Raw genomic sequence first — 15,040 nt, forward strand, 5'->3', positions numbered from 1 at the left:
ATAATAATGTTATGCCAAATACACAGGAAACTTTTCAGATGTCTAGGAGTCAGAATTGGTTTGTCAATATGAGAAGACCTAAACAGAACTAGGCAGGTGATCTACTGTTATGGCTGACTGTAAAGATAGAATTATGAAGATAGTACATAGAACTGTTATTTCTGTTACCACTGGACATACTTTGTATAATAGAGAAACTTGTAAATTTGGATTACAATTGTGACATACAGTTTCCATAATACTAATATTTCATGAGAAGATCTTTAATACAGTATTTATGTATGTAATAAGTTCTCAAATATATACATTATATATGATATCATATTTTGATGGAATCTCAATATGGATAAGCATGGAGAATAAGAAACAACATTTCTTGTGCCAGGACAATAAGTATACCATTTGGACTTCTTCAATGCCTGCACAGATACATAGAGTAGATATCATATACTGTATATGCATCTAAGCAAATAAGGATATAACTTCCAGTTTATATGAACTTTAGCCTTTGTAACCATAAAGCTTAACACTAGCAAAAATGCTGAGGCCCATTAAAATAGGGATAGCGGCAAACACATCCTTGACTGTAAGTACTTTAGTCCAACATAGACTCAAAATGTTATTTGCTGCTTTTTTGTTCATCTTCAGTACTTGAAATCTTTCCATCATCTGAAATAAAAATGGTCTTTTCACATTTGGGCTGACTGTACTCACAGCATACGGAGTCAGTTATTACTTTAGTCCTCTGGACTTTGGGACGCATATTCTCCTTACACTTTTTCCCAACAAGATACGAAGCTTCTATGAGGTTTAGAAGAACGCATACAGCAGAACTAATTATCATGAAGAGGGTGAAAATATTTTTTTCAGATGGCCGGGATATGAAGCAATCCACGATGTTGGGACATGGAGGAAGAGTACACTTTACTACTCGTGGAAGAAAGAAATTTTCATAGAGCCGATGAAACACATAAATGAAAACAGAGTCCACTAAAGCTTTAACAAGAAGACTGATGAGATAAGTCCACCAAAGCCCACCTCTCTTTTTTCCAATGTCTTGGTATAGCTTGCCAGAGTTCTCTCCCATTCTTTCTTTATGCTTCCTCTCTCGATTCTCTCTGTATGCCACATGCATTACAACAAGAAGAGAAGGACATGTAACCAAGATAAGCTGCAAAGCCCACAAGCGGATGTGTGAGACAGGAAAGTATTGGTCATAGCAGACATTGTTGCATCCAGGCTGTCGAGTGTTGCAGTCAAAGTCTTTTTGGTCATCTCCCCATACCCGGCTTGCTGTGACTCCATATACAAGGATTCTAAAGATAAAGACAATGGACAGCCAAATACGACCAAATTCAGTGGAGAATTTATTTACACCTGTCAGTAGAGCTTCATACACGCCCCAGTTCATTTCTGCTCTTCAGAGTTCACTGAAAAAGAAGAAATTTTATTTATTAATATTTTTCTATTTTTTTTTCTATTCATTGTTTACATGCCTAAATTGTCAAAATAATAGAATTATGTATCTAAGGGCAAGTTCACACCAGCGCCCGGTCTCCGCTTTAGGAAATCTGACGGGTTTCCGTCTTCTGCCCAAGAAAGTGGACAGGGGACGGAAACCCGGTGGTCAGTTTTCAAACCCATTCACTTGAATGGGTTTGCAAAGTGACCGCCTGTGTGCGTCTTCTGCATCTCCATTGTGAAACCGTTTTTTTAACCGGACACAAAGTCCTGTATGTCCAATTTTGTGTCTGGTTAAAAAAAACAAAACGGTTTTGCAGCGGAGTGGCAGAAGATGCACACGGACGGTCACTTTGCAAACTCATTCAAGTGAATGGGTTTGAAAACTGACTGCTCAGTTTCTGTCCCCTGTCCAGTTTCTCTGGCAGAAGATGGAAATCCGCCGGATTGCCCAAGGTGGAGACCAGGTGCAGGTGTGAACCCGCCCTAAATCAAGTACCATTCTCACTGCAAACTAAATACAGATGTAGTTATTAGTAGAGATGAGCGAGTAGTACTCGATTGAGTAAGTATTCGATCGAATACTACGGTATTCGAAATACTCGTACTCGATGGAATGTAAAAGTTCGATGCAGAACCAGCATTGATTAGCCAAATGCTATACAGTCGACCAATCAACGCTGGTTCTTCTCCTACCTTTAGAAGTCTTCTCCATGCAGTGTCCCGTGGCGTCTTCCGGCTCTGAATTCACTCTGCCAGGCATCGGGCCTGGGCAGAGCCGACTGCGCATGTCCGCTTGTAGTGTGGGCATGCGCAGTCGGCTCTGCCCAGGCCCGATGCCTGACAGAGTGAATTCAGAGCCGGAAGATGCCGCAGGGACGCTGCACAGAGAAGACTTCTCGGAGGATCCAGCCCGACCCTCACTCGTGGACTTAGTAAGTATAATTTGATCGAATGTTGCCTACCCCTGAAACAAGCATTTTCCCCCCATAGACTATAATAGGGTTCGATATTCGATTCGAGTAGTCGAATATTGAGGGGCTACTCGAAATGAATATCTATTATTATTATAATCTCAAACATTTTACTGTTCGCTCATCTCTAGTTATTAGTATTTTTAAAGTTAAACTTGAATTCATTTTTAGAAGGTCTTACCCCCTCTTCATTGACCAGTCTATTTTGGGAAAATGTTCAAAGCATAAATAAAATGTTACACATCATACTATTTTATGTTATAATACATTTACATACTAGCAGCAATTTACATTTTATTTAACCAATTCTCTACCAGGCCAATTTCTGTTGCAGGACCAACACATTTTCAGGTTTTTTGTGTGTGCAGTTTTGAAGGGTATAATATTTTTATCATTTGCGTTATTCAACTAATTTCTGTGTCTTTTTTTCTGTGAGACATAAGTCTTTACTTTTATGTTTTTATTTTTTGCATGTTTTTAATTTTTTTTATATCTGGGAAAATATAAACAAAGGAGGGAAAATGTATGTTTTTTCAATTAAATTTTTTTTTTATTAACTAGCACAAAGTGCTACTCAAAAACTTTTTTAAAATAGTTTTTCCTCTCCATTACGGTAATTTTTATTTGTTATGGTGTCATCGGGAATGGGGCTAGAACCTGTAACAAGGATGTTTTATTGGCATATTATTTTATGTATTTTTTTTATTTATTTTTTTATTTGCGGGGAAAGGCTGATTATCCCTGCTGGCACATTTAACCGAAGTTGCAGGAAGAATTCAGTACAGCCTTCTGCACATTACTATAAAGTCTGTAGGAACCAGCAGCTCTAACACTCTGATCCCGGCAGATCACATGACCGCCGGATCAGACGGCGGCCGCATCGTAGTGGCTTGCATAGCTGTGTATACAGTGCTCATTGAGTGCTGTGTGTACAGCGATCAGGGAAGGCAGGGATGGTTTATTAGTAGTAGTTACAGTAGTTACAGCCGGCTCCCCATTTCAGCAGCTGCACAATTTCATTCAACTACTGAAAACTGCAAGAATGGACAAGTACATCCTTGCAGAACAAGTGAGGGACCACCCAGATGTAAATAGTCTATGGGTGGTCTGGAAGAAGTTAAAAAATACATTTATGACACATTTGGGAAACATACAGATGAGGTTATGGAATTGTAAAAATGTAATTAAGCCCAAGGCTCCATGTAGTGAGTGGCAGCCAAAAAGTGCAGCGAAAGAAACTGTAGAGGAAACACATCATGGTTTTTCCCACAGTACTTTTCTCAGAAAGTCTGCAAAGTTTTCATCTGCAGACTTTCTGCGTCCATTTTACCAATACGCAGACCTCCAGCATTTTTGTAGGTATAAGTGACATGCTGTAATTTGCTGCGGATTATTTTCTACAATATGCTGATGGGATTAGCCAGAATCCCATCCACTTTGTGTTTACTCTTTGTGGGGCCATGGCCTAAGGCGTGGAAACGCAGCTCTTTTTATTGCAGATTTAGATGCAGTTTTTTTGAGCCAAAGCCAAGAATGGCCACAAAAACAATGGGAAATAGATAGAAAGCACTTATACTTCTAACTTCTGCTCAATCCACCCATGCTTTGGCTAAAAAAAACTATAGTGAAATCTCCAAAAAGTTGCGTTTCAACAAAGTGGCGTCTCAGTCTAAATGTGATTCACCATGCCTTTTAACCCTCTCCTGAAAGTGAATATAAGTTATGTAAACATTTCTCAGGAGTTGAATGGCCCCCATTTTGGCTAATAATTACCCCCTCGCTGGCGAATGGGTCAAAGCTGAATGAAGCACCACTTCGGGTGGATTGCTGCCCCCCCCCCCACCGGTAATTCACCTGTACTATGCTTCCACGCATGCGCAGTAGAGGTAGCTCATTGCTGCTAAGAAGGAGCAGTATGAGAACAGCACAGTAGGGTCTGTCTCACCGGAGGAAGCGTGGAGGGGTAGGTATATAATATGGGTCGGGGGTTGGGCTGTGTAGGAAGGGAAAAGTGGGATAGATAGAGAGACAGAGAGGGTATGTATGGGAGGGGAAAAAGGAAGGAAGGGGGAGAAAGGTGAGAGGAAGTTAGTGAGAAAGTTACATAACAGGAAGCTGATTTAAGTAAACAAAAGCAGAGACACCAGCAGCCCCAGAGACACCCATAAATCACTCAAAACATGCAAAAGAGTATATGGGTGCATTTATTAATCTATTGATAGCTCTAACAGACATAAAAAAAAAAAAACTCTTTTGCCTGGAAACCCTCTTTAAATAAAGTGAAAACATATACATTAAGTATCCCTGCATCCAAAAACTCCTGGTCTACAAACCTATTCAACTATCTTTACTATATGGTAAATGCTGTAGAAGGGGAAAAAATCAAAAGAGCCAGACTTTTTTTTTTTGCTATTTCACCTCCCATAAAAATTTGAATAAACAACGATAAAAGCAATAGATATGACTGAAAATGGTATAGTTAAAAAGTACATCTGGAACTGCAAACAAAACAGCAACAAAAAACAAAAAACAAAAAAAAAAGCCTTTTGCATGCCTTTGTGCATGGAAATAGAAAAAAAAAGTTACAGGTGAAGATTTAAAAATAATTCTATTTTTTATTTACAGTTTTGAATTATTTTTAATGAGTTAAAATGTAAATAAAATTATATAAATTTGGTATCTCTGGAATTATACTGACCCATAGAATACAGGTGACATGTCCTTTTGACTGCACAGTGAATGCTGTAAAAACAAGAAAATTGTGCAAAATAAGTTTTTCTCCAATTCCACCCACTCTGAATTTTTTTCCAGCTTCCCAGTACATTTTACAAAATATTAAATCATACCATTACGTAAAAATAAAAATTTGTCCTGCAAACTCTAAGCCCTCATATGGCTCGGTGAACGAAAAAAATAGAAAAGTTATGGGGTTTGGAAGACAGGGCGTCAAGAACAAAAATCAAAAAATGCCTGTGGTGGGAATGGGTTAAACAAGTAATCAAGTTAGTATGAAAAGTCATATAGTTATAGGAGGCATGGAAGACTCTAACTGCCTTTAGCATCCTGCAATTCACTTATAGGGTATACAGGATGAAAGATGGAGAAAAAGGAACCCATGGGAGGCTTTTTTTCAGCGCTGAAATTCCACATCAAATTCCTCACAATTTTCCTCCATCTGAATGGACCCTTACACTACCTGTAAGTTGATAGGATTTTGGCTAATCTCATCTACTCATTGCAGAAAATGCTCTTCTCTCTCCATCCTACCCCATTGGACAAACTATACACCTCATCCCATGACATATTAGAGTCTCTCTGCTATTTTTTTTTTTTAATAGGCTATTACCTGCTGGAGTTACTCCATTCTCTTCCCCTTCTGCGTCCCATATCATGTCACTGGGGTCCCCTGGAGGGCAGAAGGGATCGGTAAGTGAGGCCGCGGGCCTGCAGTAAGAGTATTTGTTTGACGGACCTCAACTAATACTTCTATTATTATGCTCTGAGGTCTTTTCAGAGTATAATGATCAGAGGCTCAGAGGAGGTGAGTGAACATGAAACCAGTGTTAGGCGAAGGCCCCACAGGACATCCTGCAGCCAAAAAATGGCGGCACATCACGGTTCTTCCCACAGTGTTTTAAACAGAAAGTTTGTGGAGTTTTCCTCTGCATACTTTCTGTTACAATTATATCTATGGGGAAGCTGTCGGTGTTTCCGTAGATATAATTGACATGCTGCGATTTCCAAAACTGCGCCTGTTTTGGAAATTGCAGTGTGTCCACACCGTGGTTTTTACCACACAGTGGGCATGAGATTCACTAGAATCCCATCCACATTTCCTGTACTGTAAAACGCCGCAATTATTCCTGTGGCGTTTCCGCAGCGTTTTTGTCCCGTGAGGCCCTGGCCTTACTCACATTTCCTGCACTCTGCCATGCCATGCCACTCTACAATCTTTGGGCCTCTTCGATGACATTCCAGGCATCACGTGGGCCAGGTGTCATTATGTACTGTAAAACGCCGGCGGCCATTTTGGGAGGCCGCTCTTGCTCTTGTAGTTCAATACAGGAGCGTACTGTGCAGGCGTCAGAAGTTGGACAGAATAAGACAGCAGAGGCTGGGTTGCTGCTGAAGATGGAGGGGTCGCTTGGCTGAGCTCTCGGGCAGCAGTGGGGATGCCCCATCGCCGTTTGAGCGCTGGGGCCCGCCCTCATTGCTGTGGAGTACTCATTTGCATACCGGTCAAAACCGGTATTTCTAAGGAACGGCTCCGCAGAGACCACGTCTAAAGGTAAGAGACGAATAGCCTTTCTTAAGGCTTTTCCGACGTGGTAATTAGAAAAAATCTTGGTTTAGTGGTAGAATCCCTTTAACAGTGAAGGAAATACATATTTGATCCCTTGCTGATTTTGTAAGTTTGCCCACTGACAAAGACATGAACAGTCTATAATTTTAAGGGTAGGTTAATTTTATCACTGTGGGAAACATTGCAACATTTTACAGTAACTGCAAATTGGATGGGATTCTTGCGAATCCCATGCGCACTTTGCAGTAAAAACCATGGCGCGGACACACCGCGATTTCCATAATTCGCAGCATTTTACAGCCAGAGTAAAGTGGATGGGATTCTAGCAAATCTCATGCCCACTTTATGGTAGAAGCTGTGCTGAGGACATGCGATGATTTCCAACACCGGCATGGTTTTAGAAATAGCAGCATGACAATTATATCTACGGAAATGCAGGTGGTTTCCCCATAGATATAATTGTAACAGAAAGTCTGTGGAGGAAAACTCTGTGAACTTTCTGTTTAAAGCGCTGTGGGAAGATCCATGATGCATTGCTGCTGCAGTTTTTTCCGCAGCGCTTCAAAGCTGCGGGTTGTCCCTTGGGGCCTTAGACAAAACGCAGGGAAAAATACAAGAGTTTTTGGGACTGCGTTTTCAATACATGTGACTTTAGCCTTACATGTGTATGACTATGATGGTTAAAGAAACAAGAAATGTAACTTAATTTGTCTTGTATTATTAATTCTAATCACAACCCTATTATCTACAGTAGAACAACGACTGAATATACAAGCTATTGTTAGTAACAGATTATTAAAGAATCAGTTTGGTTTTATTATAAAATCTTTTCATACTATTAGGGTCACCGAAACTAAGTTTTTAACAGAGAATTCCCGTGAAATATTGATCAATTTTACATGTTACATTATGTAGACCTTAAAGAAAGATGCAACCAATAAATCTCTTAACACTGTTTACACTTACAACTATAGTATAACATTTGTTTCCACAATACGGCCAGGGCTATTCTTTCTACTTCTGTAGTGCTACAAATTGATTTTAATGGACCTTCACCTGAAGTCCAATGAATACAATGCGTTGCCTGTAATCTTGTGGCTGAAGCTGCCATTCAGTCGATAAAATCTATCAGTGCTACAAAAAGTCACAGTGTAACCCTGGCCCCATATAGAAACTTTTCTGTAGGGCCCATTAAAGAACCCAAAACATTGATTTTATATTATACCTATACACATCTATTTATCATCCTACACAACAGACAATATTGTCCTGAGTATTCACATCTATGTACAGAATCACTATCTATTACACTGCATTTACCATAAAGATAAAACAACCACTTAAGATCTCAAACTTACCCTCTAGATAATACGTTGGTACTTTTATTTCCAAGATGCTGTTTTTTATCAGACTTGATAGTTCAAGTCGTCAGCCATGTCTTCTCTCCGTACTAACACAAATAGCATTCATGGGTGTGTCATATAGCTTAAGGTGGAGTGAAACGCAGGACTTAAATAGTCTCTCAACCATTTTAATCTCATCGTTTTATGACGCAGAGGTACAAAGGGAAAATATAGAGAAATCAAACCAAATAAAATAAACATAAGTACGCCAAATAAGCCAGCAAATGCAAACTTTTTTCTTCTTACATTGAAATCTAGTTCACAATTCAAGTAAGAAGTAGCCAGTTTCACATATAACCTTTAGTTACCTTTTTTGTGGCTTTTTGCAAATATTTTGGGAGCTAAACCAAAACTTCCAGAGAAAGTTGAAAATTTATGTAAATGTAAGAATGTCTAAATAAATAAATAGCATTTTGGTTTGGTTTCTATTAAGATTTAGGATACTTTAGGATTTAGAATGCTTTTCAATAGGACTTTCATGGAAATATACTTGGACAGTCACTTGAAAAGCACAAAGGAGGTTATTTATCAACTCATCTACGTCAGGTTTCAGGTATAAATGGGTGATGTTGTGGTACCGATTTGAGACAAGGCCATTTTGTCCCCAGAAACTTTGGCCCCTGTAAGTTATGGTGGAGCGCCACCATAAAAGGAAACAGACAAGCACAGTCAAAACAATAGAAATTATCTTTTTTATTTTAACTTTGAAGTCAATGATGAAAGTCTAATGTTGACATCAGTCAGTTTGGTGTTTGGTGTCCATTTTGATGCTGCATTATATATTTATGCTGTCAACATACCCACTCTCCAACTGCATGTATATCACACAAACACTCCACAAACCCACATACAATCTGTACACCTGCATGCACTACACTAGGCATGAGCTCCCGTCACATGCTGCACACACTTCAAACACACTCTGTGCATAAGCTACAGTCATACTTTCTGCACACACTCCAATTATACACTTTTCACACCTGTCAAGCCTCTAGACATCCATCCATCTGGGATCAGACACGCGCCTGTTGCATTTCAGACTTATCTGTACATGTTAAACTTTTTTTTACCCCGAATATGCAGTTAGAAAGGTATGAGTGAGATAAGGAAAGTTTACTCTATAAGGGACCTGGGCTTGTTTATTAACTATTTCATTGCTGACAGATTCCCTTTAATGAGTACTAAACCTAAGTCATTTCAAACAGATAAACTGCTGCAATATTTAAAGTGCCATCTACTGGTATAAAAATGTAGTGCAGGAATAATGCCATGCACACGGTCAAGCAGTCCGGTGCCAGAGGCAGCAAAGCAACCCCAAAACATCAGAGAACCTCCGCCATGTTTGACGGTAGGGAGCATGCTCTTTTCTTTGAAGGCCTCTTTTTTTTCCTGTAAACTCTAGGTTGATGCCTTTTCCCAAAAAGCTCTACTTTTGTCTCATCTGACCAGAGAACATTCTTCCAAAACGTTTTTGGCTTTCTCAGGTAAGTTTTGGCAAACTCCAGCCTGGCTTTTTTATGTCTCTGGGTAAGAAGTGGGGTCTTCCTGGGTATCCTACCATACAGTCCCTTTTCATTCAGACGCCGATAGATAGTATGGGCTGACACTGTTGTACCCTCGGACTGCAGGGCAGCTTGAACTTGGTTGGATGTTAGTCGAGGTTCTTTATCCACCATCCGCACAATCTTGCCTTGAAATCTCTCGTCAATTTTTCTTTTCCGTCCACATCTAGGGAGGTTAGCCACAGTGCCATGGGCTTTAAACTTCTTGATGACACTGCGCACGGTAGACACAGGAACATTCAGGTCTTTGGAGATAGACTTGTAGCCTTGAGATTGCTCATGCTTCCTCACAATTTTGCTTCTCAAGTCCTCAGACAGTTCTTTGGTCTTCTTTCTTTATTCCATGCTCAATGTGGTACACACAAAGACACAGGACAGAGGTTGAGTCAACTTTAATCCATTTCAACTGGCTGCAAGTGTGATTTAGTTATTGCCACCACCTGTTAGGTGCCTCAAGTAAGTAACAGGTGCTGTTAATTACACAAATTAGAGAAGCATCACATGATTTTTCAAACAGTGCCAATACTTTTGTCCACCCCTTTTTTATGTTTGGTGTAGAATTATATACAATTTGGCTTTTTGACAATTCTTTTTGTGGTTTTCCATTGAAGACAAATTAAATGAAGATAAGAATACCAAAGAATTTGTGATTGCAATCATTTTCTGGAAGAAAATAAGTATTATCTGACAGAATTGCAGGGGTGCCAATACTTTTGGCCAACACTGTAGCTGCATCATCAGCCCATCAAGCCAGCTGGATTCCTCTGGCTCCAGCTTGGTTTTGTGGACAGAAACTAAACTCCTGTCAGTCATCTCACAGTGGAAAAAGTACCAGGCATGGGACCTTGCTGAATTGTGCATCAACAGATCTTCAGAGAGGCCGAATAATGGGTTGACTAAGAAAGGCAATAAAGGCGTTGTGTGTGTGTGTGTGTGTGGGGGGGGTTTGACACAATTTTAACCTCTACCTTGCTTCCCGCTACTAGTCATATATGCCTTCCCTTTACAGCTTGGAATTTTACATTACTATGATTACCATTTTCCTGTTGCTATCACTCTTTAATATTATTATTATTATTATTGTTTATTTATATAGCACCATTAATTCCATGGTGTTTTACATTTGGGGGTTATATACAATACACAAAAATTGCACGGGAGATATCTTGGAGGCTGTTGCGTGAGGAGCGGATGAGAGCAGAGCGGAGTAGGAGGTCATTGGAGGATCTGAGGTTACATGTAGGCAGGTAGTGGGAGATTAGTTCAGTGATATATGGAGGGGCCAGGTTGTGGATCGCTTTTGAATGTTAACATTAATAGCTTGAACTCAATTCGCTGGGCTATAGGTAGCCAGTGGAGGGACTGGCAGAGGGGAGCAGCTGATGAAGATCGGGAGGTGAAGTGAATTAAGCGGGCAGCGCAGTTGAAGGTGGACTGGAGGGGGGCGAGGGTGTTAGCTGGGAGTCCATGGAGAAGGGTGTTGCAGTAGTCTAGGCGGGAGATTATGAGGGCATGGACGAGCATCTTGGTAGTTTCAGGGGTGAGGAAGGAGCGGATTCGATGGATGTTCTTGAGCTGGAGGTGACAGGAGTTGTTGAGGGTTTGAACGTGTGACTTGAAGGATAGGTCGGAGTCCAGGGTAACCCCAAGACATTGTGCCTGTGGAACAGGGGAAAGTGGGGTTCCGTTAACTTTGATAGATGGGTCACGTGGAGGTGCCATACGGGGTGGGGTGAAAATGATGAACTCCGTTTTCTCCATGTTCAGTTTGAGAAGGTGGGAGGAGAGGAAGGAGGCTACGGCCTCTAAGCAATCTGGAACTCTGGCCAGCAGGGAGGTAATGTCTGGTCCAGAGATGTATATTTGGTTGTCATCGGCATAGCAATGGTAATGAAAACCATGAGATTCTATGAGTTGGCCCAGGCCAATGGTGTAGATGGAGAACAGGAGGGGTCCTAGGACGGAGCCTTGGGGGACATCTACGGAGAGAGGGCGTGGTGAGGAGGTGGTGTGCGAGTGGGAGACGCTGAATGTGCAGTCGGTGAGGCATGAGGAGATCCAAGAAAGGGCCAGGTCTGAGATGCCAAGGGATGAGAGAATTTCTAACAGGAGAGAGTGGTCAACTGTGTCAAAGGCAGAGGAGAGGTCAAGGAGGAGGAGGACAGAGTAATGGCACTTGGCTTTGGCGGTTAATATAAGCTAATATAACTCAAGCTCTTGAGCACCACACCACACCCCAGCCAACCACAAAGGCAAACAAAATGAAGCTACAAACAATACTCAAGAACCACACCAAGGTGGGAAGGAATGTTTCCTTACACAATACAATAACACTCCAGCCTACAGGCAAACAAAAGAGCAAAACCTCAGATCTATCTAGGGGAAGAACACAAAAAAAGGAGTATTCATCCAGCAGAGTATATTAGTGTTCAGATTTTAAGAATCCACATACTAGCTCACCACAAGGTGGTGGTATAGAACACCAATCTTCATACATAAATCCTCTCCAGATGCCTCTCTCCTTTGTTGTTGATGTCTTAAACATCTGGCCACCTACATCTATATACATGTGTATGTTTGTGTGTGTGTATAAATATATATATATATATATATATATATATATATATATATAGTGGGAATTTGAGAAAATCACAAACCACTTATTCCAACATCTTTGATCATATGTCTGGCTCTACAATAATCCATCATCCATTCTCTAGCCTATACGCTCTAAGGCTGGGTTCACACCTGAGCATCATTTCTGCTTGGGAATCCTGTTCCCCATTCTGCTTTTAAAATGCCGAGAGAAAAGTCCTGCAAGCACGACTTTTCTCTCAACATTTTTCAGGCGAAAACCCAGTGGAGCCCATTATAGTCTATGGGGACCGTGGGTACGCAGGTAACCACTTTTTTTTAGTTTCAATAATATTTTATTAGTTTTAAACGAGTCAAATAACATAGAAATGTACAGCATATCAGATATATATATATATATATATATATATATATATATATATATATATATATATATCAGTAAATTAATTATTAATACCATGCCCTAAGGCTGCAAAATCAACACGCTGTGTTATAGCAGATAATAATATGGCCAAATATAAATAAGCCAAAAGGAACCAAATAAAAAAGAAAACAAAACAACATAAAGGAAAGCACTATAGGATACCAAGGAGGAGAGGGGAGGCAAGACAGTAATTATAACTTGCAAACAACAGGAGGGTCAGTACCGAGGCGGCTAAAATAGTAGCTGTAAAAATACAACATAATCTCATCTCTGGTAAAGCATGTACACCAAGAACCTATTTCAGAAATCAGAAATCTAGATTGAGACAATTTTTCCCAAGTTCTCATAAATGAACCATAAGAGTGATTATCCAAAGCAAATGCCTTTTCATAACAGAAGGAGTTGTTAATCATATCTAGTAATATCCAGATGGGTGGGGAAGTCATGGATTTCCACCTTTGACCCAGCACCAATTTGGCCATTGCTAGGATCTTGCTAAGTAGTCATTTATCAGGGACAATAATATTGGGGATTTGAAGCACTAGGATAGCTAAAGGTGGGGTAGGAGAAGCTGCGCATTAAACAGTTCTGACAGCACTGTAAACACTTCAGTCCAATGCGAGGAAATAAAGGTTAAGTTTCTGTTCGTAGTGTCCCCAAGCAGACCCCATGAACAGAAACCTGCACGCAGGTGTCAACCTAGTGTAATGGGTTTCCTAAACCATTGTGGCTTCAACTTCCCTCTGTAGATAGAGCCATCATCCACCTTTATTGGGCCTCTGACTCACCTCCCCAGATTTCACATATATATTTATTAGGAATATTTCCCAAGTCAGGCACATGGAAGAAATCTCACACATTGAGCTGGGCTTTTACCACAAATACAAGTCCATCTGGACACTGTGGTGTACCTTCATCGGAAAAGAAACCTTGAAACATTTGTGGGTAGACGCTTCTTAGTGAGATACTCCTGTGGACCTTTCCTTTACCTCAGCACAAACTTACGCCCTTGCACGTAGTGTTTATACACTAAATGATTGAGACCTTATTCCTTTAGTGACTGGTGCCTTTCTTTCCCCATTGTTTGAATGTTTTGTGATACTATTGTTAGTTACTCAATCTTATTGTGGTCTTAGATCTTATCGTGGACACTAATTCCATGTGATCTTCTGATGTACCATACCTGTCCCATTTATTTACTTTGAAAAACCTTAATAAAAAGATATTTGATAAGAAGAACTGAAGTGATTTTAATACTTATGGGTAGGGTTGAGCCGATCTTGACTTTTCAGGATCGATTTTAAAATCCGATTTCCGATCATTTTTCATTCGAACCCGATCTCGATCCCAATTCCGATCCCAATGCAAGTCAATGGGATTTTTTTTATTAATCAGAGATCGGATTTTAAAAGCAATCCTATTCACTATACAGCATGGAATCTAACAATTGTTAGAATCCACGCTGTGTAGTGAATCACTAAGTAGCTAGAGGATATTTTTTTAATCCTCTGGCTACTTAGTCCCCCCTGGTGTCCACTTACTTGCAGAGATGGCTGGTCCGGTACCCGGTGTGTTCTCCTTCTTCCTCTCGCTGCCGCTGCACGCTGTTCTTGCTTCGCTGCCCCCTCCCTGCCAGGTTAGGAGAGTGTGGACGGGTTAGGAGAGTGTGGGCGGGTACTGGGAAGGGAGACGTCACGTCTCCCCGCCCCGTACCCGCCCACACTCTCCTAAGCTACAAGCCCTGCCTTCCTAGCTCTTTAAACACTAAGGAGGTGGGGCAGCGAGAAGACCAGCGGCAGCAAGAGGCAGAAGGAGAACACACCGGGCACCGGACCAGCCATCTCTAGAGGTAAGTAGCTACTACAGATGTTTAGTTTAGTCTCCCATTAGAGTGAATGAAGGCAGCCAGCATGCAGGGGGTTAAGGCTGTGTGTCGGCTGCTTCCATTCATTCCTATGGACCTGCAGCAGAGCCTTCACACTGAGTATACAGCGTATACTCAGTGTGAAGGCTAAACAAAGCATTGTGGGAAAAGATCACAGATCTCGATCCCACCTAAAAAGATCGGATTTGGAATTCCGATCACGATCGAGAAATTTTCTCGATCGCTGATCGGAATCCGATCTTTTCCGAACACGATCGCTCAACCCTACTTATGAGCTATCCTTGGGTTTGAAGAGACTGTTTGAAGGGACTGTGGAACTCTGCATGCTTAGCACATGTTATGACTGCTAGATATTGCAGCTTTGTCCCATTCTGTTGAAACCCCTTTAACTTTTGGCACAGGCTTAGGGGTGAACCTACCTTTGTCGCCGCCC

At 40.9% G+C, this 15,040-nt stretch overlaps 1 protein-coding gene across 2 annotated transcripts; it reads right to left on the bottom strand.

The window, feature by feature from the left end:
* Positions 1-550: 550 nt before the first annotated feature.
* On the bottom strand, positions 551-8,206 carry LOC142193755 (gap junction beta-5 protein-like). Of its 2 annotated transcripts, XM_075262756.1 has the most exons (3): positions 8,097-8,206; positions 5,134-5,177; positions 551-1,430 (listed from the first exon to the last, which is right to left on the bottom strand). In XM_075262756.1, the coding sequence occupies exon 3, from the start codon at positions 1,409-1,411 to the stop codon at positions 620-622; it is 792 nt and encodes a 263-aa protein (XP_075118857.1). In that variant the 5' UTR covers positions 1,412-1,430; positions 5,134-5,177; positions 8,097-8,206; the 3' UTR covers positions 551-619. The 2 variants fall into 2 exon arrangements, with proteins under 2 accessions (XP_075118857.1, XP_075118856.1); XM_075262755.1 differs by lacking the exon at positions 5,134-5,177 and having other exon boundaries at positions 8,097-8,193.
* Between the last annotated feature and the right edge of the window lie 6,834 nt (positions 8,207-15,040).

Source organism: Leptodactylus fuscus, chromosome 2, assembly GCF_031893055.1.
Source record: "Leptodactylus fuscus isolate aLepFus1 chromosome 2, aLepFus1.hap2, whole genome shotgun sequence".
In the NCBI taxonomy this organism is placed as follows: domain Eukaryota; kingdom Metazoa; phylum Chordata; class Amphibia; order Anura; family Leptodactylidae; genus Leptodactylus; species Leptodactylus fuscus.